The sequence below is a fragment of the Aspergillus caelatus genome (genome assembly GCF_009193585.1).
Source record: "Aspergillus caelatus strain CBS 763.97 unplaced genomic scaffold BDV27scaffold_171, whole genome shotgun sequence".
NCBI lineage: Eukaryota > Fungi > Ascomycota > Eurotiomycetes > Eurotiales > Aspergillaceae > Aspergillus > Aspergillus caelatus.
In genome coordinates, this window is record NW_022475434.1 from 23,778 (window position 1) to 48,987 (window position 25,210).

The 25,210-nt window shown below is 44.6% G+C and overlaps 5 protein-coding genes across 5 annotated transcripts; 3 read left to right on the forward strand and 2 right to left on the reverse strand.

Moving 5' to 3' along the window:
* Positions 1 to 3,135: 3,135 nt before the first annotated feature.
* On the forward strand, positions 3,136 to 3,846 carry BDV27DRAFT_160642 (uncharacterized protein; the record flags this gene model as incomplete). Its single annotated transcript, XM_032073069.1, has 1 exon — positions 3,136 to 3,846. The coding sequence occupies one exon, from the start codon at positions 3,136 to 3,138 to the stop codon at positions 3,844 to 3,846; it is 711 nt and encodes a 236-aa protein (XP_031924580.1).
* Positions 3,847 to 4,235: 389 nt separating this feature from the next.
* Positions 4,236 to 4,635, reverse strand: BDV27DRAFT_147769 (uncharacterized protein; the record flags this gene model as incomplete). The annotated part of the gene is made up of 2 exons (XM_032070804.1): positions 4,236 to 4,421; positions 4,531 to 4,635. 2 exons carry the CDS (start codon positions 4,633 to 4,635, stop codon positions 4,236 to 4,238), a joined length of 291 nt encoding a protein of 96 aa, XP_031924581.1.
* Positions 4,636 to 12,046: 7,411 nt separating this feature from the next.
* Positions 12,047 to 19,503, reverse strand: BDV27DRAFT_147770 (uncharacterized protein; the record flags this gene model as incomplete). Its single annotated transcript, XM_032070805.1, has 15 exons — positions 12,047 to 12,874; positions 12,966 to 13,289; positions 13,413 to 14,017; positions 14,063 to 14,605; positions 14,675 to 16,030; positions 16,091 to 16,168; positions 16,247 to 16,706; positions 16,779 to 17,323; positions 17,431 to 17,691; positions 17,776 to 17,989; positions 18,059 to 18,288; positions 18,364 to 18,403; positions 18,435 to 18,507; positions 18,577 to 18,729; positions 18,788 to 19,503. 15 exons carry the CDS (start codon positions 19,501 to 19,503, stop codon positions 12,047 to 12,049), a joined length of 6,426 nt encoding a protein of 2,141 aa, XP_031924582.1.
* A 1,031-nt stretch (positions 19,504 to 20,534) lies between these two features.
* Positions 20,535 to 21,338, forward strand: BDV27DRAFT_160645 (serine hydrolase-domain-containing protein; the record flags this gene model as incomplete). The annotated part of the gene is made up of 2 exons (XM_032073070.1): positions 20,535 to 20,660; positions 20,778 to 21,338. 2 exons carry the CDS (start codon positions 20,535 to 20,537, stop codon positions 21,336 to 21,338), a joined length of 687 nt encoding a protein of 228 aa, XP_031924583.1.
* Positions 21,339 to 23,060: 1,722 nt separating this feature from the next.
* BDV27DRAFT_166911 (general substrate transporter) lies at positions 23,061 to 25,210 on the forward strand. Its single transcript, XM_032074314.1, has 5 exons — positions 23,061 to 23,697; positions 23,748 to 23,882; positions 23,943 to 23,992; positions 24,053 to 24,605; positions 24,658 to 25,210. The coding sequence occupies exons 1-5, from the start codon at positions 23,307 to 23,309 to the stop codon at positions 25,071 to 25,073; spliced, it is 1,545 nt and encodes a 514-aa protein (XP_031924584.1). The 5' UTR covers positions 23,061 to 23,306; the 3' UTR covers positions 25,074 to 25,210.

Consider the following 25,210-nt stretch of genomic DNA (forward strand, 5'->3'; position numbering starts at 1 on the left):
TACTAGGTAATTGGAGAAGAAATGTATCTCCGAGACGAAACAAGTAATGCTGTGGCTAATCATTTTACTAAAGACCCACATTCCTAAGCTAGTGTAAAGTTAAAGGCGTACCCACTCTTTATACAGATTTCAAAACTAAAACCAACTTCTATAAGCAAGCCTCCGATAGAAGCAACATGCTGGAAGCAGATAGAGACCTCTGACTAATCGGCGTTCCTTGCCCCTGAAACAACTCACATATTGGAATAATTTACTATGTCTTTTTTGAATTTGTTACGGTGATGGCTGTCTCTTAGGTCAGCAGACCTACCACACCTGTTCAGTGTGTTGTGTGACTCAGCTCAACGATAATTCCTAGACTTCGCAGAACCCATAATAGATCCATGGTTCGGAGCCCAAACCCAACCAGCTCTAGTACCCATATGGATAACTCTCAGAATTCCATCCCTAGCTTCTGTGCCTATCACACAAAACTCCTGTTGAAGTACGGACATCCGTATTTACAACATTACTTATACCTTGGTAAACATGGAATTCCTGGGGTTACTCGCTCATGGGCCGATTCGTTATATAGTCCTCTTCAAATTGAGTGGCGAGAAATCTGTCTCCAAATTTTATTGATCAACTCCGAGAGGTACAAGGCTTTGATCACCCCAAAAACGCCGTCAAACAAAGGCATCCAGGATATTTGCAAACTTTATCGACTGTTGCGGAAGGAGTTGCTGCAAGGAGACAATAAAACTCCATCTTCACAGATAGAAGTATTTGTAATCATCCACTCCCGAGTACTATCCTAGAGATATTTTCTGAGATCTCCTTACTCATATTTTTAATTATAGAAGTTTTTTTGTCTTTGGAACGTACTTTGGTAGGAAATCCTTTCTCACCTATATTATATATATAGATGGTGGTGGTAATAATAAATTTTCTTTACCCTGACCTTTCGTCTGTTGCTGTTACCCAGGTTATATTAACTAGAGCTATCTTTGTAGGTCTAATCATAGTATTCTATCTCTGGTGAATTTATAGCTTTGTCAGGGTATGTAGTGGTCTATTTGCTTTGCTTCTCTTTTATTGCGGTCCTCTCCATCCGCGGCTGGGAAATTTATCTAATACTTCTGTAAAATTTAGCACAGTATTAAGTACTCTGCCTTGAGATACTCCTGCAGACTTATCCCTTTACTCATATTGACTGTTTCCTCCGAGTATTGGAGATATGATTCTGAGGAATTCCCCTATTTATTCTTGTACTCCCTGTCATAGAATACTAAGGGCCGAGTATTCTATTAGTATATGGTTTACTGTCTCCGGTACACCGCATTCGCATGATTATTCTCACTGGACTGACATCGTTCAGCGTCTGTGGCTAGGAAAGAATGGTCCATGCGTAATTGTGTTAGAAAGTAGGCCCGTAGTCTTGGTCGTATAGTCGCTGGGCGTGGATAGAAGTGAGCTTTGGAATACACATTCAAGCCGTCCTACAAAATTTTGATCAAGCTCTGGGCTATTATTAATAAAACTCTGTGCTTTCCTAATACTTCGACGAAGACCTCGTATTGTAGATGGTAACGGTAATGGTGTTGTAATTATCTTAAGTCCTGGAGGGTCTTCATTGTCTTCTCTGAATCTGAAGGATGTATAGCTCGCTTCTCAAAGGCATCTCGGATCTTATAAAAGTTGAAAAAATAAAATAAGTCTCTTTTAAGAAACCCTCTTATTGTCTATCTCAGCGCCTTTTTGAGCGGGTTCATTATTTCTCTTGCGATAAAGGTCTTTATAGATCTGAAAAGATTGTCTATTAAGAGATTGTACAGGATATATTGTATAAGAAGAAAGGTAATATAGTATAATACAGTCTTATCCACATAACTGAAGGAATTTATAGGTAAGATGGGATCTGTGGCCATAAAACAGTAGTAATTAACCCTTTTTTTTTTTCAGAGATACAGTACTTTGTATAGCAGTAGAAGTATTATATATAATTAAATCTAATCTTATCTGAAGTACAGCATCCAAAAAATAGTGCTTTTTGCTATTTATTAGAAATATCTATATTGTACTACCTCCCCAGATAATTTATACCTCTAGACCTAGAGTATAGAGAAAGAATAAAACCGTCTACTCTAATATACTCCATTGTAGAGATCAGTTTATGTGTTTCTTTAAATGGATTTCTCCTTGCAGATAATACAGTTATAGTAGATATAACCTTATAAAATATTGCCTGTGCCTGTTGGAAGCCGGTTGTATCAAAGTTATATAGATTTTTAGGGGGAATCTGCTTGATAAAGGGCTCTAAGCAATTGTACCAGTATTAAAAAAATTCTATATCCTCTGTATTAACAATGCTCCTGTCTTTTGGCCTTAGTTGAATAGGTTTAATTTTGTCTGGAAGATACTTAATAAAGTAATAAACCTAGTTTGTATTAAGTAGACAAGGTAGTCTAGTCTGTCGACTATATTCTGTTAAAGTATTTAGTTAGGACTGTAATTAATTATTCCGGCTGTAGGAAAATAATATATATTATCTGACTGACAAATCCAATATATTAGTGTCTTCTCCTGTGAATTGTCAAGGGTTATAGTTGAGATAGGACACATATTTCGAGCAGCTCGGTTATGAATATGTGTTCTGAGTTGATAATAAGAATATTAAATTGACGCGCCAACGCAGAGATACTAGGTTTTTTGAGCTTGACCAGCTTTACAAGCCTTTGAGATTCGTCTCTAAATACGAGAATAAGAACCATGCATAGTATTGTTACATAAAGGCCCTGAATAAGTTCAAATTTTGCGTTAAAGTGGGAATTTCCGTAGAGGTGAGGCAAACCAACCCGCCCTTCGGCGGATGGGTCTGCTGACCTAGGAGACAGCTAAAGCCTTAACTAATTATGCATGTTGAGATGACCGCGGTTACCTACGGCCTGGACTGTGCCTTGACACGAACATCTGGGGCTACTACATTTTCCTTTTTCTGTTCTATGTTTCATCCTCAAGTGGACACTATATAATATTCGATTAATCCTTCCATCAATATCAAATTTCTTGTCACCCGTAGATGAATACCACCTATTCATCTTATTTGTTATAGTCTTTTTCACTTCCTTTCAGGCCTTTAGCCAAGTGCCAATTACTATGGAACTGGGGTCACCGCTATACCTCCAAGCACCCCCGGAGGATGATCGGGTAGCTTCTGCTGACGCCCTGGAACAGATGAACGGCCCGTTTACTGGTCCCAATATTGTACCTCTTAAGCCACTTCCTCTGGACACATTGCCTTTTCAATATAATTTCGGCTACGCTCCCGACGGAATTTGTCGCTACGCCCGTTCACCCAGGAAGATACTAGAAGAACCTCAAGAGCAGCAATTCCACGACCCATCTACGCAGGCATCCATCACAGTTTGTCCTCCCGGCTTTGGGTTGCTACCTCCACAAACAGGGGTCTCGCAATATTCCTTAGCTCCGACTTCACCCGAGTTCCGGCTCTTATCCTTTGGGTCAATATCCCTGAATGTCAGGGTAACGTGGCCTTCTATATATCATGATCATATAAATCAATATGACATTGAATCTTCAGCAAATACCAATGGTCTAGAAGTCTACCGAGAAAACAGCATTGGCCATCTCCAGCCTCAAGATCCTGAGCTTATGAATCCTACCTGCGAGGAAGATAGTTTGTTGGCCTATATCCAGTCCGTCCATATGGAATTGGCGAGCGTGAGGACGGAAGTCACTGAATTAAGGGCTGGGATTGAATTGTTAAATGCCAACCGTTCTGTGGCGCCTGACATGAGCATCAATCAGGTTCTGTCTGACCTTTTATCTGTGGATGCAGGCAAATGATATATAACGTTGTAGCTGTTGTATCGATTTGATTTATCTCATTTCTTGAGTTTTCCTTTTGCTCTGAAGTTCGCTTACTTCCCTCTCCAGTAATTTACAATCAGCCCGATCGAGACAATGTATATCCCCTCATATATATCGGATGGTAGAGCTATTTCTTGAACTGTTCACTCTTCCCTTGTAGACATTCTCATTATACTTAAAATATATTTATAGCTTTGGAAGCCAGTATATATCACTAGGATGTACTCTATAAAAGAATCCTCATAATAGTAGGTCGAATATACTTAATAGAGCAACTACAGCAATAGAGGTTATATCCCTTTCTTACAGCTTGTGAGTTTAAACATCTAACTTGTGCAGCTATTCCAATCCTTACAACCCTGTTTTTAGGATGAGCCTAGGCCTAGCAATTCCAGCTCAGCCAAACGGCTCTCCAGACATGCGCATTCATCCTTGAGACGCTTGATAAGATCTGACTGCAGCATATATTCATCCCTTCCGTCTTCGGTGAAATCGCATCGAGAAGGCGTTCCCCGGAGACAACAGGGTGTACAAGGCTTAAGGTGATCACACTAGTGCAAGCAATGAAGTTAGATATTTTTCTGCTTCTTTTGAAGAGGTAACATGTGTATAAATCCTTGAAATTCTCCTAGAAGCAAACAAAATGCTGTATAAACATACCTTGACCCTTCGGCTATAACATGGAAGACATGCATAGATTGGCCGTTTCTTTCTTCCTGTTCGGGAGGTTGTAGAAGAGAGCGAAGATTTTGTACCATCGTCCATAGTTGATCACGCCGCAGGGGGAAACCGGGTTGCTCGACTGGTTCTATTATTGTAGTATGATGCGGCGAATGGAAGAGAAATTGCCGGGCGAGATTAATTTTAAGGATTACATCATATCATAAAATAAGAGAAAGATCAAGACATTCTTACTCCGGTCAGGGATATATTATACTACCAAATCTTGGTTCTCTCCCTCCAGACGTCTAGTGGTTGGGGTTAGAAGCGCAAGGGCTTCTACGCATAGGCCATAAATACAGATATGCGGCTATTCTCTATCTAGGTAACTTCTGGGGAGGCCAACGCCAGATGTATTGCCGTCACTGTCAAATTAGGACGGGTGCATGCAACTAAAGGTAATAGATTGACATACTACAGCAATTATATTAGTTGACCGCAACACTTGTCACCTCTGCGGGATTAGGCTGACACCTTTTATTTAAAAGCTTTTTGGTGTACTAATAAACCGGTAAATCTCTTTTCCTTTTCTATTCATGTGATATAGTATTATGAGTGATTTTTAGTAGTTTCCAAAGATAGGCGGAAAGGTGGGAATCAAAGTAGATCATAGTTTTCTCGGTGGCCTATGAGTTCTGGACTATACCAGGTACTGTTATCTCTCTCAGCGCCGGGACTGAATAGTTCAAGTATTTAATAGTGGTGGATGAGGACAGTCGACGATATCGCCAATAATACTTAACTGTTGCCCAGCAGCCACCAGAGCGACAGCTTGATTGTGGGCTAGAGACAAGCCATAAAAGTGAAGACCACATTATATATCAGTGGCAGGCCGGTAAGGTTACTGATCGATCGAATAGATTACAAAACGTCAAGACGGAAATTCCAACAGTCTTTTAGGGGGTGGAAATAGCATATTGTTCCCAAAAAAATAAATATGAAAATAGCTTCTTGAAATAAACCTATCGAAATTCCCGTGCATCTAGCTTGTTGAGAAACCACATAGCAGAAACCCCTTTCCAATCCAAGTGAACTGATGCAGTCATACCCAACTAGACTCATGATAAACTACCAGAATCAGACAGGATTCAGTAATTCAGGATGTGGACCGATACATAGCTTAAGGCAGAGCGAAATCGAGGGGAAATAAGGGCGTTAGACGGGCTTACATAGATTGACTATTTGTCCATCGAACACTGTATTAGCAAACAGTTTCACTAACGCGCACCTTTATATACATGTATGTAAACTATTGCACTCTTCGAGGGGTTGGACATAATCTTATGGCAATATGTGCGCTTATCATCCCTTCCAGGATATATTTATCTCTTTTAAGCCGACCAAAATTGGAGTGTAGTGGCAACACATCTGTTACCCAATCACAGATTCTAGTAACCATATAAATTCGATATATATATACCATATCTATGCTACAAGTAGCGAATTTTTGCTAGCCACAAATACTAGGGGCAGATAATTCCATCTTCCTTGTTGTCTAGATATTAAATTTGTTGTCGCTATTCCGCTATTAATGAACATTCCGCGACCGAGGTCACTTGCCCACCCCCGTATTATTATGCAGGTGAAGGAGAAAAGAGGGAAGACTACAAGACCTGGTAGAGCAGAGCGAACAGAAAAACAAGCTAAGGCTGCTTACACAACTCGGGTTCGTATATCAAATGGAATATCACAATTTTGGTATCCCTACTTAACTAGACATGACCTCTTGAATATGACCGAGCTGTATCAGTAGCCCACTCGATTATGATATTGTAGGACTTCACGATAATTCCCAGTGGCCGACAAAAAGACAACGAGACCATTGGATGCGTTTATTTGTAGACATGCCCAGCCTGACTGTATGGAAAGCCGTATGGCTATCCTTCCATGAAGTGAGCTGAATACAAGGAACAGATGCAGTGCCCTAGCTGGACTTTATGCAAGTGTGTATGTGTGACCGTGTAAACCTTATAGGCAATTGGTATTAGATATCATATACGCTATTGTAGGCCATCGTAACTATTTTACCAGACCGAGCTCGACAAATAGCACTATATCAATCCAGCCCACTGCCGCCGATCTCATACATTCCCGAGAACATGCATGACTAGGCGCCTGCGGCTAATACGAATTTTCCAGTACCAACAGTGGTACAAAGCTATTGTGAGTGGGTCTTCTTCGATCTAGACATGATTTGTATCTCCGGAACCGGAAAAAAAGTATCGCTTTATCGATTTTGGAGTTCCGATAGTTGATGGGTACAGAGATCGGCGGAAGCATGACTCATGGATAGCTGTATTAGCCTTTCAAAATTCCTGTCCACACTGCTAGCCACTAACAGCGACCCCACAATGACAGCATGGACTAACCTACCCCCAACCCCACCACCGCCCGGACCCCCGTGCCCCCAACCTCCCCCCAAAAAAGACACGAAAAACAGAAAACAAGAAACCAGGGAGCTATGGAATCTATGTTCGTGTATACACGATACCTCTTGAGCACATCGTACCAACCTTGAAATAGTATATGGCTGGGTTAACATCACTTCCTGATGGTAATTACGGTAAGTATATAATATAATCTATACTAGATTGCTGGGCCAACAATCTGGATATAGCTCAATATTTACAAGGAACAGAGCTGCTTATATCTCTGTCAGTTTGTAAGTTACAGTTCAGTATCACTTTGCTCCAAAGTTCAAGTAAACCAGGTAAAACTGTTTCCTTTATTACCGAATAAGAGGGCCTGGTATTATAGATAACCGATAAAAGCAGAAGCTACTATTCTTTCTCAGTCCCTTACTATATATCTCGGGCTATCTGCCAAAGACTAAACGGTTTTATACAGGGTGGACTATACTTGAGTAACAATCGAGGAATATAAATATAAACAGGTAATTCTGATAAACAACGTAATCTCTTATAGATACCGAGGATATTTGAAAGGCTCAATATATAGCCAGTTCGGCTAGGGCAAACAGAATATACCACGGTTGCGGGCTCCTTCAATCAAATGCTGTCTGATCAAGTGGGTAGATATTTTTCGTAAGTGGTTGCTATGATATCAACTGATTGGCCTAGTTTTGCTCCTGCAAAGTACCGACGGAGACAGGAATTTGTCAATCAGGCCAAGGCCCACATAATGTATGACTCAAAACCATTCGCAATATAAACGTCTTGAAAAAATTTCTTTCTTCTTTCGGATATCGACTAGCACCCTACGTTGCTTCTATCAGGGTGTTGCTTATAAAAGTTATGTGCGGCACATTAATGTGAGTATAGACTCTGGACTTAGTGAGGTAGACCCATTTTTCAGCAAATATAGTAGTCGCAGAAGGCGGACGAATCCAAGGCATTGATCGCCATGTGCTAGTCACGACTGGATGCATATACACACTCCTTTCTGGGTAATAGATTGGGTTAGGTTTGGGGTCCAAACCTTGGACCTATCATGGATACTGCCGAAGTCTAGAAATTATGGTCGAGGTGAGCAGACTAATACGCTAAATACGCGTAGTGGGTCTGCTAGCCTGCTGCCACAAGAAAATCTTTCTTTGTAAAAAAAAAAAAAAAAACGAAAAGGGGTAAAATAACTGACGGTCTTTCCAAGGGTGGTAACCGTCCCTTAGTCGGCAATCCTACCCGATGTTGCTTATATCGGAGGGTTCTTATAAAGTTTGTTTTGAATTCTGGAGCCTGTATTTAGATCTGGTGGGACAATTTTAAACTTGTGCTAGCGACGGAAGGTTGTATCTATAGTGAAAACTATCCGCCACAGTATTATTCGGCTCGGAGATATCTATACCCTCCATCTACCGAGCCCGCGCTATACTCCCTTATATATTACTATTAGCAGTGAAGCTTCCCGGGCTAATTAATAGGGTATTATATATCTTTGAGAACATCTTTCTAGTTGGTAAAATACAGAATATATTTATAATATCTAGCTATAATCTGGTCTGGAGATTTACATATTGGGTCGGGTATTACTAGTGTCCTCGACGTAGGGTGGGATTGCCAGGTAGTAAGTATAGCTTGGCCCTGGTTCTTTTCTGTTATAATACCAATGTTATTTGTCGTGTATGCCAGGTTCGTGACAGAAATAGATGTATATGCAGGTTTTCGATCGCACACTGGATCCGATCACAGAACATTCAAGCTTTGCTTTCATCAATTATCTGAAATCGACCTATTCAGCATCTAGAGGACGTCAGTGTGGACACAAGATACCCTCTGCCGGCGGTACAATTCTCCTGACGAGGTTTAATGCCAGACACCCGACAGTATCAACCAATGGCAGATCTAAGCGATGAGAAATTAAATAACACCATGGACTAACTCCAGAAAGGTATCAACTGTTTAAATTCTGTGTACTGAGGAATATACGTCCAATTGCCATAATCACTTCTCGGCAAAATTCAATGATGTATATAGCTCACCTTGGAAACCCCCAGTGGCATATAACTGTATCAATAGTCTTACAGCACTTTCAGACATAGGCGCAGGTACTAGGGGTAGATGCCCTATGTGCTGGGACCCAACTGTGACCAAACTACACATATCTTCCGTTTTCCAAATACCACTGTAGACTAACAAATTTCAGCGTACTTGGTATCCAATGAGTGTCCTTGTTTGCCCTGCCCCTGCTAGCGTGAATGAGAGGTAACACTCGGTGTAACTTTGGGGCGGCTTTTAATAGGCTCTCTTCAAGATGGGCGCTTGATAGATACACCGGATGAGCATGAATAATGTTGTCGTTCGAAAGACAGATGGTACGGGTAACCTGAGCCATGGCTCAGTGGGCGAGAGTTCTGAGCAGAACTTAGGCTGCTTAGGCGGGGCTCCAGCGACTAACACTATTCTAGCGGTTCAAGGTTGATGAATGACCCAAATATTTGCACCACGGATCCAAAAGTTGCCTTTTGTCATAAGCATACTCAAACAACACAGGCTTAGAGAGAGAACCTAATTGTAGATATTCAGCGGCTGAAAGAAACGTGGTTATGGGATACGCTAGACCCGGCGGTTTCTGTCCGTAGTACCATAAACAGTCTGGGGCCTTATTTAACAGAGACGCTTGTCTGAAATTAAAGCCACATTAATCCTTCTACAATTAGTCTTCCTACCTCATATACTGCTCACCACGCTAACCTGGCCACACTGTCAGTCGACTGCGAGCCTTACGCGGCTGCAGGTTACAGCTACAAAACTGCAGGCCTACCAACCAGGCATTACAGAGATAGATATTATAGCTATTAGGCAATGCTTCAATATGTTAGTCTAGACCTCTTTTATATTATTCGAAAGTACAATATTAACTATATCTCCAGCTAGGGATTGTTCGATATACTATACTTGAGTCATTTGGTCAGGGTGATAATGATATTGAGACAGTGTACTGTTCTCCTCTTTATCTAAGAGCAAAACCAAGGAGGATACACTGTTCTGACATACATATTACTAGAATCAAAGCGAAGCTGGCTGATAAGGGAGCGATAAATTTCAGTTCCTTCCTCTCAGCAGCAACCCTGCCACCTGTCTATTATTTATTGTAAAGCCTCAACCCTTGAAACCCGCCGAGCACAGCTTTATTTATACAAGCACTAACACAGGCCAGCTTCTTTGTTCCAGATAATGTCGCCGAGCTTGAACTGAAGTGTATTGACCTCGGATATGGTTGTTTCCTTGATATTCGCCAATTACAGGGATAGCATGGGCTTTAGCCTAACAAATAACTAATCTATATCCCAGTGCCTTCGCTTCAAGTATTTTACTCTTCTGAGTAGTGGTATTTAGTTTGAAGGTCTTTTCTCCGCAGGACGGGTATTACATCAATGCCGAACAAATTACACTGATTTGACAAGACTTGTCCAGCATTGGGCTGTTGTACAGTAATAAAAATCTTACAATTTCTTACCATCAGAATGTATAATCACGACATTCAAATATGAGGTTGTATATTAATTACACCCCATCAGCGAAAGCCCCCATATAGCATGTAAATCAACCACCATTATGAACATTAAAGCCTTATGACCAATAACTAAGAACGCCGGGACAATGAATATTCAATCGGTTCTACGACTTGGCCTGCGGTATCTCATATAGTCCTGAGGACCGTAGTAGTTTCCGAAGCATTCAGCCAGGCCGTGCGCACACAAGTACCACCTGCGTTTCCAACGCGCCTCGACGCCTTAGGCAACTAAAGCATTAATCAGACCGTCAACAGTGCCTAAACAATCGAAATAAGGCGTTGAACATGGAGACAGGATCCTACTAGCTATATCCGCAATTAAATATCATCAATCTAGTAGCATAGTAAAGGAAGCTAAGAATACTATATCTGAATCTACCCAGCGCAGTCTCCTCAAAAGGAGATATTTTAGAAATGACAGACGCGTCAATATTTATAAACGTACTACTGATGAGAAATCGCTTAATAAGTAGGTTATATCACTAGGTAAAGCTAGGGTACCTCTCTGGCCAGCCACGTATGAGAAATGTTTGATAGCCGGCTGTCAAGCGTGACACTACACCACTCTCTACTATTGGGTAGAAATAGGTATACAACTTGCTAGTTGTACACCTGAGTCTAAAGCATCTTCTTTACGCCAATACATTATCAAGGTGTTAAAATAGAAGACCCTAAGATGCCAGATACTTCATTCGAGCAAGTAAAAGAGGCCATTCAGATATGCGGTTCAGCTTTAGGCAAAACCTACAATTTCGGTGGAACGCGGCTTCAATGCACCTGGTAGCTGCTGTCAAGATGATTCCTAGGTTCAGCACACGAGGAAAGCCGATATTATTACAGCCAAATACCCGGGAATGGGCAACTCCATACAACGTATTAGATCTGATCATTATTATATAGGTTCATGCTGCCAGAACAATAAGAGAATCAAGAATCGAGACAACATATATCTTCATCTGTGTCTGCTAGTGACCAGCACAGTATCCGCGTGGGTGCATGTGTTTTCCAACAATTGCAAGGTACGGAAATGTCAACTTTCACAAATTTGATACAGTGACGAGACTCATTTAGAAGTATCTTGCCTTTGAAGTTCATGGTTAATAGATTTGAGTTAGATACTTCACAATATGTACTTGGGTATATATAAAACTCACTAGTAGTAAGTAGGCCTAGGAATGGTCCGGTCTTTGGTCTTCTCTTATATTGCTAAGGACTGTACTATAGTTTTCTGTAGTTCTAAGCAGTTTTTATTCTGGGGGACTATTATTATACAATCTTATTAAAATCTTCTATTTCTACTTCTATAAATATAATAATTTATTATAATCGTTTTTTATAATAACGATAGTATTTATATTAAATACTATTAATTTTCTATCTTATATATAGGTAGTGTGGGTTCAAGCATTTCTATTATAATTATAGTTGTTGAAACGTTAGAAAAGTATCCGATCAATTAAGGAAAACAGATAGGTCCCATCCTTCACTTCCTCCGACTCAAAACTGTCCTTGATAATACCTCAAGATTTGAACTGGTAATTATCTCCAGGATCTGTAACTGAGCATGGAGCTCGCGACTTATCCAGTTACGGAACTCAACTGCAGCAAGAGAATCAAGACCGCAGGTAGCCACGGAGCTGGTGGGATGAATATCCTCTACGGAATTCATGAGAATGTCAGCGATCTTTTGAGATAACGAGGTATACACCACGTCCAGGGCCTGTGCTTCCCCTTGAGCTTGCGCCTCTTTGACAGCAGAATCCAAACTCTTCGCACCGCCATGTGTGTCGAGATCATTCTCCAACGAGAGCTCTGCTTCCTTAAGTAGAGATTCGAATCTGGGGTCGTAAGCCCAGAATCGAAATTTTATTAACTCGCTAGTCAACTTCAGCCCAGTGAGACACTGAGACTGACCTGCGGGCAGGTCCCCATATATCGCTGCTCCGAGTAGTGCCATGACTTCCTTTTGGGAAATGGAATCGGATGCAAACCGTTTGGAAAAGATCTTCGCATCGCCAAGATTATCCTCCGCCAGCCGGCCCGCATCCACTACTGGTGCTATATCGATGGTGGTGGCTGGTAATCCCTGGGCCTGTCGGAATGCGGCGAATTCATCCAAGAAGGCGTTGGCAGCTGCGTATGGTGCTTGACCACGACTGCCGATTATACCAGATATCGAGGATAGCATGATGAAGAAGTCAGGTTCATGGCCGCCCGCTTGAAGCTCATGGTGAAGGTTCCAGGTCCCGGCCACTTTGGGAGCGATGACCCTTTGCCATAATGGATATTGCATGTCTTCTAACAGCATGTTCTGGTGATATTAGCAAGGCATGCATATATAAAGACCCAGTCTGTATCTTGTAGCGCATATTACAGGGACAGAACAAGCAGAATGAACGTACATCGAAAACCATAGATCCCTGGATGATGCCCCGAACAGGAAGTTTGTTCACAGCAACAAGCTCCTGAAGCACTTGACGAACCTGAGTTTGATCTGTGATGTCACACTTCTGTATCATAACGACCACTCCATTTATCGTGGCATCTTGTATTAGTCTCGCAGCCTCCTCTCCCATCGATCCACTTCGGGAGAGAAGTAGCAGATTTCGGGCCCCTTTAGAGATCACCCATCGCGTTATCTCTCGACCAAGGCCACCGGTTCCGCCGATGAAGATGTATGTCGCATTCGCATGAAGAAGGGTCATTGGTAAGGGGGGGATGGGCGCCTATATGTTGTTGGATCATAATTAATCATCTTTTCAACCGTAATGTGGCAGCAAAAAAGCACAGAAATCAGAACGAGGAAGGAGAGGGAACAGGGAGTGGGAGAATATTGTCTTTATCTTAACCTGGTCCTCTTCGCCGTGTGAAAGAACAACTTTATTAATGACCTCCCCAGATTGCACGAGACTAAATGCCTCTACAACTTCGGATATGGATTTGGTATGCTCAACCGGCAAGGGGGCAACAATGCCATTTCGTATCATCGTAAACACGTCCGACATTAAACGCTTCATCAACTGGGGCTTTTCATTCGCAATCACAGCAATGTCCACGCTGGAAAATGTGGTATTATAGTAGAATGGGCGCATTGGTAACCACGAATCCGCCTCGATATCGCGTTTGCCAATCTCAATAAACCGGCCAAAATGGGCAATACATTCCCAAGTCTGACGAAGGCTGTCGCCTGACACACAGAAAGAGTTCAGGATCACATCGACTCCTCCGTCTCCTTCACGGCTTGAAGTCTCCTGGCGGAGACCAGCACCAAATAGAGCTTCTTCGTGGTATAGGATATGACCTTCTGTGAGGATGTCCTTGAACGTGTCCATCAGGAACTGCTTTTCAATAGCGGACTTAACTGTCACATAAATCTCGGCGCCAATATAATGAGCGAGCTTGATTGCAGCAAGTCCGATATCACTTGCACCCGCGTGTATCAACACTATCTCGCCTTTGGAAAGTCGTCCCACCTTGACCAAGGAGTATTATGCAGTACAGTACGCTGCGGGAATCGTTGCACCAGTGACGAACGCCATTTCCTCCGGGATATGCGACACACTGGTGTATCTACACCTAGTGAACTGGGAGTATGCCCCTTTCGTATTGAGAGCACAAACCCTGTCAACGACCGAGAAGTGCCTGACTAGACTCCCAACATGGGTTACGATCCCAGAACATTCCATGCCGATGAAGCTACTGGATGCATGACCCATGACTTGGGAAATATCCTTCGCATTAATGGCAGTGGCTTTGATCTCGATTTCCACCTCGTTGGCTTCTAGCGGTGCTCCCACTATCGGGTCTGGGATAAAATATATGCTATCGAGAGCTCCTCGACTACTGATGGAAAGTTTCAACGGTGAGCGTAATTCTTTGTCGCGTGAGTAGAATGGCTGGATCTCCAGGATTTCCTCGCCATGTGCCTCGCTCTGGACAAAGCTGTCGGTCCTGTAATCATACACCACGCGTGGAACCTGTAACTGGCCATTTCTCACACGATATTCCATGTCATACGATGTGTGTGTTGAGCAGACTTGACCTGGGGGTGAAAGACATCTTGTGAAGACCTTGTCAATATGGGGAATGACTTCGTTCTCGAAAAGGCCACCCTGGGCGTGTGCTGGCTTAGCCTCCAGATCTAATACTGCAAACCTCTTCTCGTTTTCCGAACGTATGCATCGCGCAAGGCCCGTTATCAAATGGGCGTTGGGGTCCTGATGGCCTGCGTACGCATTGCATGAAACCCAAAGAAGTCCACTCGCCCTCAGAGCCGTGTCCTTCAACCACCAAAATTCTTCACCAGACAGCGACGCAAGAACAGATCTCCCAATATCAATATGAAATATGATAACACCGATTAGCATGTTGTTGGCGCCATCGCCGCTGGCCCCAAAGGGTTCCAGCTCGACTGGGCTTCCTGTGAGTTGCTCTAAGGTCTTTGATATCTTGAAGGCAATGTCGAACTGGTCTTCCTGTCTGTAGATAATAGTCACAGGATCTAGCAAGACAAACGATGGTCCACTGGACCCTTCCGAGCATGTATCGTCACTGCTAGCACTGCTACTAGACCTGTTCAGCGCAGCCTCTTCGAGTACTGGTTTCCAGTCCACTTTGTAGCAGAGCCCCCGGGCTGACTGCTCGAGGGATAGATTCTCACTCTGGTGCACAGGCAAGAGCATTAGGCCATCTAAGCTTATCAAAGCTTGATCATGATTGTTAGGGGGGGCTACAACAAGTGAGAAACTTGTGTCCGCTTCGGTTTGCACTTCATCCCGTTTTTGCACAGATGAAGCATCATGTGTGAATAGTAATTTAGGAGATGCAAGTACTCTTAATGCAGACCCTGCATCACTCTGCATGCCACACGAAATCGACATTTGCTTAACTACAGTTACCATGTATAACGTGTTCAAGCCAGTAATACCAGCACCAATTAGGGGCCAGACAGCTTGAAAGGCAGTCTCAAGCACAGTCGGATGCACCAAATACTTCTTCTCGTACACCTGGGGCATGGTTGCTGCTGTGTCCGGGACGAGTAGCTCTGCAACTGTGAGCTCCCCGCCGCCTGAGATTGCGATGTTCTTCAACCCTTGCAATGTCATCCCATACCCAGTTCCAATGGCCTCTAGAGAGGAATACATGGCCTTACAGTCTGTCTGGGTTCTGCATACCTTCTCTTTGCGCAGGCTGGTTACCCAGGGAGACTTCCCATCCTGGTACTCTGCGAATTTATTGATGGTTGTTGAACCTTCTGATACAGGACTTTCCGTCTCAATAGAAACGAGCCCTCGACAGTGTTGAATCCACCCTCGCTGCTGTGTCCATGACGAGACAACGAATTCGTTCCATGTAACCGATGATGTATGTGGGCCCAGCATGAAGGGGGAGAGCCTGGTGACCATTTCAACTTCGACATACTCGTCCAAGACAAGGGGTCTCTGGATGGCGAAGTCTTGGAGGTTAACTCGATTCATAGCGTTGCAGTTATCGTTGTGGTTGTTTCTGTTGTTGCTATTCTTCTTACAACCACCTAGACCGAACTTCCGGCACTGCAGGGCGGCCTCAATTCCCATTGTAATAAACCCTGCCATCGGGAAAGTCACTATACCCTATATCCTGTGGTCGCGCAGCCAGGGAAGATCCTCTAGTTGAAAGATATGTCTCCATTCTGGAGTGAGACCATTGGAATAATCCGCTAGAGCTCCAATGATCTCATTACGAGGTGGCCTTTCCTTAGATAGGTACTTCTGACTCACACGTGAACTGTGCCAGTACGGAGTATCGTGTCGAAAGGGATATGGGGGCATATCTGACAATACCTGGGGTAATGAGGTCCCCATAACTGGTCGGTTGATAGCCCCAATATCTATAGGGACACCCCGCATTAACAGTTCCCCAGTGGCCTTCTGGGCGGTCTCGGTAGCGTCCTTGGTTCTGCGCAGCATGCTGGCATACACGAGTGAGCCATCAGAAAAGCCGTCTGGCACTGTCTGCTTAATTGGCCCTTCCAAACCTGCATGGTGGCCAACTTCTAGTAAGACTGTGGTGCGAAATTTAATCTCACTAGGGCCGTTGGCCGTGGCCTCATATGAGCACATATCCGATAAACTGTCGGCAAACAAAACTGTTGATGTCAGGTTCTTAACCCAGTAGTCCGCTGTAAGCACCCGGGTATTTATCAATTAGCCGCGTAGTGAGGAATGAAACCGCACTGCAGAGCAGCTATATTTGGGCCGAATGTGGGCAATTGACGCGTGGTAGTCATCTGCCACGGCTTGCATGTGGTGAGAATGGTATGCGACATTCACCCTCAATATGCGATGGAAAATGCCTTGCCCTTCTAAGATCCGATCCAGCTGCAATATACCAACCCTGTCACCCGAAATGGTGACGCTACTTGGACTATTGACGCACGCAATTCCTATTCGACCATGGCTTATGCTGCTCATAATACCCTTTATCTCATCTGGCCCTGCACCAACTGCTAACATTGCACCCGGTGGCAATGTGGAGTTTCCAACCAGCCATCTAGCGGTCCTACCACGATGATAGGCAATAGCCATGCAGTCTTCCAATGACAGGGCGTTACTAGCGTACGCACAGGCAATTTCGCCACTCGAGTGACCCGTCACCGCGGAGGGCTTGATATTCCATGAGTGCAGCAGGTCTACCAGGGCAATTTGAAGGGCTGTACAGATTGGCTGGCTGATGTGAGGCTCGTTGACCTGGGTCGTTTCTTCGTCCTTCGACAGCTCCTCTGTGGTAGAATATTAGGCTAAGTATAGCAAATGATCAAGTAAAAATAAACGGGTAAGGGTGACACGCCAGCAGACAGCAGGACAGTCTGAAATGGGCAATACTGACCGATAAGAGAGAAGTCAGCTCCCAATTTAGTCAGGACGGCATCTGTAGCCAGTAATGTTGTGGAAAACACAGGGTAGGTCATGAGAAGCTCGCGACCCATGGCATGCCATTGAGCCCCTTGGCCAGTGAAAAGGAAGGAAACTGCTGTAGGCTGCTTAGACCTCACTGGGCGTGACTGTCGATCTACCAGCTGTCTAGGTAAGTCACTTAATTCTGTCGCGGTCAATGCTATCATCCATGGCATTACAAATCGCCGCTCTCCTAGGGTATAGGCCAAGTTTCAAGGCAGATTAATCTCAAATGCCTCTGGCTTTCGCTCTAGGTAAACTATGAGATTTTCCATACTTGCCCTGGCTGCCTTTTCGTCGTGTGCAGACAGGACAAAGAGCCGCCTTGGTTCTTGCTTGTCAGATCCTGGTACATCCACACATTCTTCCACTGGTGCTGCTGGGCGACACCCCTTCTCCAACACTACGTGGGCATTTGCGCCTCCGAATCCAAAGTTATTGATTGAAATGTATCGCTTGTTAGCTGGCCATGGTATTTGGCGTGTCGGGACCTATATTAAGAAAGGGTTAACCAAGCCCGACCGCAGGTTAAGGGTATGCAGGGCACTCCATCCTCGCACCTTGATGTTCAAACTGGTTGATATACTGGTCGGGAACCTTTCAAAGTCGCGGTGTGGTAGGATAAAGCCTCGTTCTAGCATCATTGCAGCTTTTATCAACGAGGCCACTCTACTAGCCGCTTCCAGGTGGCCAACATTTGTCTTTACTGATCCTACCAGTAATGGATCGTCCCCTGTTCTTCCCCTGCCGAGTACATTGGCTAGGGCTTTTGCCTCAATAGGATCTCCCACTTTTCAATATCATAAGCCAACAAATCGAACTGCATATGATGAAGCAAAATTGTCAATGTTCAGCGCTACAATACCTTTCGTTCCAGTTCCATGAGCCTCGACGAAGCCCACGTCCTCGGGGAGAAATATTCGCTTCCCTATATACTGACCGTATAAGGTCTTCTTGAGCTGATCCGTTAGGCATGGTAATCCCATTGGTGCGACCATCCTGGTTTGTACTTTAAAGGTGATCAGCACGAGTTCGAATAAACTTGGAGCTCTCTGGGTTGTTGTAGGGACGGCAATACCCCGAATTTACGATCACTGCACGAATGCGGTCATTCGACTCGAGGGCATCTGAAAGACGCTTGAGAATCAGACAACCAACGTCTTCACCACGACCATAGCCTCCAGTACCCCGGTGGTCGAACGCGTATGATTTTCCCGTTTCTGAGAAGAGTCTGTTCGTTATTAGCTCTTCTATGATCCACACCCTTCAAAACGTATCTCTGCGACGACATTGTAGGGAAGCTATCCGGACTAATATTCAAATGAACCCCACCAACAACAGCAGCAGTCGACTCTCCAGCCCGCAGAGATTGGCAAGCCAGATGTAGGGCAACGAGACTTGACGAACATGCAGTGTCGACTGTCACACTGGGGCCTCTCAAATCAAAGTAATACGAAACCCGATTAGACATAAGTCCCTTGCATGTCCCTGTAGCGAAGTACATAGGGACAGTTTCCGTATCCTTGTGTCCCAAGAGTTGATAGTCGGGCCCATAGCCGCCCATGAAAACACCAATTTTCTGACCCATGACTTCAGATCTCGAGATGCCCGCATTCTCGAACGCTTCGAACGTACCTTCCAACAACAATCGTTGTTGCGGGTCCATCGCCGTGGCTTCGGCTGTTGTCACGTTGAAGAAGGGCGCATCGAAGAGTGCGACGTTCTCGCTCAAGAAGTGCCCTCCCCGTGCATTATGAGTTCCTTTGTTTCCTGCGTTTGGGTGATAGTATGTCTCGGGAGAGAAGCGCTCTGGCGGAATCTCAGACCAGCCACTCCGTGCCCGACCGCACAAGTTCCAGAATTCAACTGGGTTACTGACATCCCCTGGCATCCGAGCAGACATACCCACGATGGCAATGCGCTCCCGGCTGCTGAAGTTACCTTCGTAGCTCTGTGGCGTGTATGCGGAACCATCTTGAGATGACCCCCCGTCGAAGTCCATCATGGTTGTCAGGATGAAACCAGGTAAGCTAGCTTAAAATATAGTTGTAGTTCTGGTCTTGGGAGAAATGAACTCAATCAACGCCACAACAAAAGGAAAAGAATCAATATATTTATATAAACGCTTTATAGAAGAACGAAAGTCAATGGAAATAATTTGATATCATCAGTGGGCCTCTATCGAGGGAGATAAAAAACTTTCGATCAAATGTAATCGGACGATAAGAGAACCAAGCACAATAATTCCAATAAAATTACTCCCACGTTTTCTATTCTGCTCACGGTGAAGGACAGATAATACACGCGGCTATTCATGCCCCATGCAAAAGAAACTTTACGATGCTTTCCCCTCATCTTTTTGTTTTCCGTTCGCGAAGGATATATGACACAACATGGCAGTGGATTTAATTTCCGCACGCAAAACAAACCTAAAGACGAATTGTGATCAGCGCCTCTCGCTCAATACGAACATCGACCGAAGCAAGAGGGATCTGCAGTTATTTACTAGTAGTATGTACATACTTAGGGTTCTGTAAGGTTCCCCGATCCGGGGATTTAGGTTTCAACCCTTGGACACTCCTCATTAACCAACAGCAATAAAGTCACTCGGTTGCGATTGCCTTCGACATATTCCGTTATTGATCTCTTATTAACTGTCGATACTTCTCCTGGAGTACATGGTATTGAGACGGTAGTGCATCATGAAGTTTCTATGCTTTCCCGGTGCAGGCTCTAATGCCCAGGCAAGTTCGTGTACAAATGACAACCATATACACCATGGCTCGAGCGGCGTCGGGGATCCTGTACTGACGATATTTAAATAGACATTTAAATCGGTCCTAGGTAATTAAAACAGTTCGGTTTCGTCTTTTCACTGCAGAAAAAAGAGGAAAGAAAAGCATTGTTTCTTACCTAACAATGAATGGATACCAACAGTGCCATTCATGGCTGAAATGGAGACGGATAATTCTATGACCTTTACCTTCATACAAGGCGAAGTTCCGTGTGATGTACCAGCCAAGTTCCTGGTTCACTATGGACCAGTATGTATACACTTACCCCGATCTGCTTGGGGAGTCTATATCTCTATCCAATCCTATGCTAATGTTCAACCCCCAACCTTATATCAGGAACCGCACGTTCAATTCATCGCACGCGAAGGTAAGTTTTACCCTACTGCTTAAGACTACCGAGCATTTTTCTTTTTTTTTTTTTTTTTCTGTTGATTCTGGTACGGACTAAAGCGACCGGGGCGGTTTGACAATACAACACTTTCAGAATTTAGCAGCACGATTCGCAGCCATTGAGCGCGCAGTTGACAACGCCACCCCCGAAGAAAAGGTTCGATTGTGCCTAGATCAACTGCAGCCACTGGATGGCAGTGCAGATGCGGCATTGGATCGAATATTTCGTTTTATTGACCAGGAAGGCCCCTTTGATGGAGTATTGGGACACTCTGAGGGAACGGCCATGGCGGCTACCGTCCTGCTAGAGGAGAGGAGAAGGTTCCGTCAAACAGGTCGGCCGCAGCAATTGAAGTGTGGCATCTTCTTCAACGGGTTCCCGGCTCTGATCCCTGGTGAGAATAAATACTTGTTGGCTGACGACAAGGAGGGAGACGCAATGGCTGATGAGGATCGGTTTATTAATGTGCCAACCGTTCATGTTCTGGGATCTCTAGATCCCAGCTATTATACGTCGCTCGCTTTGTATAATGTCTGCTGCCCCGAGAAGGCGAGCCTGTTTGATCATGGGGGTGGTCATGGCGTCCCCAGGGATGTTCGGACGATTAGGGAGTTAGGGAAGGTTGTCCGAGCGATGATTACGCCGTTAAAATAGATTGAAAACTTTTCCGAAATCAGATTTGTTGACATGAACAAATTCGAGCAGAGTCAAATACGAGTCAATTTACGCTATAGATTATTTGCTATTGTGTGTACTCCTATGTACTCAGTAAACCAGCTAAACCAAAGGACTACAGTTGTTCTACGGGACCCCACGGCACTGGGGTACAACTTCTATACACTAGTATATGGGATACACATAAACGTCTTGTATCCGGTACCGCTGATTGATTCTGACTTTGGTATTCCCGCGTGTCTCCAATACTGAAAATATCTAATTATTAGGCCTCGCCATAACCTATAGATGGGTAGATTAGGTTAAACCCAATTCTAGTTTTTAACAGATTTTAGATAAATGGTCTCAATCTACAAATTAAATCTATGGATTAATAAATAGAATATGTATTAAATCTTGTAATCTATATAATTTATATCAATTTTAAGCTATACTTTAGATATTGTGGAAAGATGAAGAATATCAGTTCCTTGTAAAAGGTAAGGTTTTTGAATTCCTATTAAATTTACGAACAAAGGAAGGCCTTTTATACTGGCCTAGAATCACGTGGTTGCAGACAAAGAGCCTTTGTTCTAACAAAGAGCCTTTACGCATCTACAGATATTAGATTTATATCGATAGCAATATATTAAGAAAATAGAAATAGATAATCATTAAATGTAGATATAATATATATAATAAAGGAAAGTTGTTCCATGGCTGCAATTGTCCAGCCATACCATCAGAAGGGATATAAAATGCAGCCCATGCCTGGCCGACATGGGCGATAGCGGCGAACTCTTTCTCGAGTCGCCTCTAAATAGCGCATGGAACTAAAGAATTCAATGAGATCATTGTGCTCCGTATGAATTTATCGGCAATCAACGTAAGTTCGGGTTCTTGTCCCTTTCTTCCGAGAGAATTCGCAGACATGGTGTTGTCTACTCGGCATCGGACCTACACCGAGTTCCCTTTCGAGTAGCGCCGAGCTCGCTGGACCTTCCGTGCTCCACATGATACTTAATCTGGACTACTCTGTCGGGCGCAGAGAGTGCCGATAATTGCCCGAGGCCATATCCCGCCCATCTTGAGACAGCACCCACGCTTCCCCAGGTGCTTCCCCTTTCCCCGGCCGGTACATGTTGCCATCGGTGGACTATTGTGCATCGGGACTTGCCATGGAATTTTCCATGGAATTTCTGCGCAAATGAATTGCCAAGTCTGAGATACCCTGTTGAACTCAACCAGAGTACTAGAATGGCCAGCGTAAGCAATGTGCAGGTGGCGTTCCGTAGATGGTTTATTGAACTGTAGCGGTCGTTCTTAAAGAAGCAATAGTAGGAAGGCTACTGAGTTTTTGCGCGTGGCAATTGGACGTTAAATCATAACCGCAAAGTACGCCTCGTCTAGTTGGCGGATTCGCGGGGCTTGGAAACCTTTTGCCTTTGCGGAGACCCATGGGGAAGCTTGGCGACCCACGGATATAAGCCAGTAGAGTTTCCGATTGGTCAGGAGAATTTAGATCGCGAGTGGCGTTGCATCCTGGAACCTTGGCAACGAACGTTGGATGGCACTTTCATGCCCTGAAATATAGAGAATATGTTGACACATGCTGGTAACGAGGTTCTCCTCTGCCAGGATTCTCCACCATCATGTTCAGTGTTTAGATCTCAAAGAAGATGGGCAAAGAACATTCGAGGAGTCATTGGCGCTCTTGTCGCGGGCTGGAGTGCGCAATCCCCCCACACACCTACCTTGGCGATAGGCTCGACTCTCCGAATCCAAGAGGTGCCTGAGCCGTAAAATGCCTCGAAGAGATCATTTTCCGCCAGCGTCCATCTGTAGTGCTGATAAGACAACACTGTGTCCCGTAAATACTTAAAGCGAGCGGCTCCTGCACCTCCCGTCACCTCCAACTATCTTCCCTCGTTTTCGCCAATCTTGCGGCCAATCATTCACACGACAGCGATGTTATTCAAACGCCCCTCCAATGAGAAGGGAGCTGCCTGGCCAGCCATCTTAGTCGGGCTGTTCGCCTCGTTCGGTGGTATCCTCTATGGCTACGACACTGGGACCATCTCAGGCATCCAGACCATGCCCTACTGGATCGAGGAATTCGACAACCCGAACGCAGGCCGCATCGCTCTAATCGTTTCCATCTTGTCAGTTGGCACCTTCGTTGGTGCACTCGCAGCGGGTATCATGGCAGATATTACTGGGCGACGATGGGGAATCATCCTGTCGGTCATGTTGCCTTTCAATCTCGGTGTCGCCCTCCAAACTGCCGCCTCATCGCAGCCTCTGTTCATTGCTGGTCGCTTTTTTGCAGGTCTCGGAGTTGGCCTGGTTTCTGCCCAGAGTGTGTTGATCGGCAGAAGTTGCGTTGAATTTATGGCTAATTGTTCCCAGTCCCTATGTACCAGTCCGAGACTTTGCCCAAATGGATCAGAGGCGCAGTTGTTGGATCTTACCAGCTGTGTATCACAATTGGTCTGTTTCTGGCTGCCATTGTGAATTGGGCAACGCAGCACCGGCCTGACAGCGGTATGTGCAATAGTCGAGGTGGTTTGACTTCATGACACAGCAAGGCTAACAAAACTATAGGAAGCTACCGTATCCCGCTTGCAATTCAATTCGCATGGGCTCTCATTCTTGTAAGCTCCCCCTATGACAAGGTACAACGCAAGGCTCTATAACTGATTGACTGCAAACAGGCCGGCGGCCTCTTATTCCTCCCCGAGACCCCTCGTTTTCTTATCAAAAAGGGCCACGACACCCAAGCTCTTCGATCTTTGGTTTTCCTTCGCCGCTTGAGTGCTGAGGATCCTGACCTTCTCGCCGAGATGGAAGAGTTGAAGAACAATTGGGAGTATGAGAAGTCCATTGGCTCTGCTTCTTACCTTGAATGCTTCAAGGGAACTGCTGGCAAACGTACAATCACAGGAATTATACTTCAGTCACTTCAGCAGCTGGTGGGAATCAATTTCATCATTTATTATGGGACAGGCTACTTTGCTGAGAATGTGCAAGGTCTGCCCGACTCCTTTATCCTGCAGGTGATTGTCAACTCCGTTAACGTGGTCATGACACTTCCTGGACTTTGGGCAATTGACCGCTTCGGACGACGACCTGTTCTACTGACGGGAGCACTCGGTATGGGCGTCTCGCAATATATTGTTTCGGCCTGTGGCGCCGCAACCCCGACTTCAAATTTTACGTCGCAATGCGCCCAGTTTGCTTTCATTTGCATATACATCTCTTTCTTCGGTAGAGTGAACTCGATCATGCCCCAGTGAACTCGCACTAACACGTACAAAAGCATCTACCTTCGGTCCCTGCGCCTGGGTTGTCACAGGAGAGATCTTCTCTCTCCAAACTCGGGCCAAAGGTCTTTCCATGACAACTGCAGCAAACTGGTTCTTCAATTGGCTGCTCTCTTACATTACGCCATACCTCACTGGAGCACTCAACCCAACCCAGTCGAATGTGTTCTGGATCTGGGGTAGCTTCTGCTGGATTGCGTTCGTCTTCACATTTACCATGATCTATGAGACCAAAGGTCTGTCCCTTGAACAGGTCAATGAGCTTTATGAAAATGTTTCAAAGGCCTGGAGGAGCCCTAATTACCGCTCTGGGCTCCGTACAATGTCTGTTTCTGAAGCTTATCGCAAGGACTCGGTCAATGAAGAGACGAAGCCTTCGGACATGGCTTATGAGGATGCTAGCAAAGTCTGATTAGCTACTTGGTGCCAGTTCGCAAGTCCTGTCAACAAAGTGACCCTTTATCGAATCCCACCATATCGGGATAAACTGGTCATCCTCATTACCTTCCAAAGGGCTTTGATGATAGGTAGATAGGCACTCGCCCTCAC

Coding starts and splice junctions, on each gene's coding strand:
- BDV27DRAFT_166911 (XM_032074314.1), top strand. CDS start 23,307: ATGTTATTCAAACGCCCCTCCAATGAGAAGGGAGCTGCCTGGCCAGCC. Junction 23,993..24,052: donor TCGCATGGGCTCTCATTCTT/GTAAGCTCCCCC, acceptor GACTGCAAACAG/GCCGGCGGCCTCTTATTCCT. Junction 24,606..24,657: donor CATATACATCTCTTTCTTCG/GTAGAGTGAACT, acceptor CACGTACAAAAG/CATCTACCTTCGGTCCCTGC.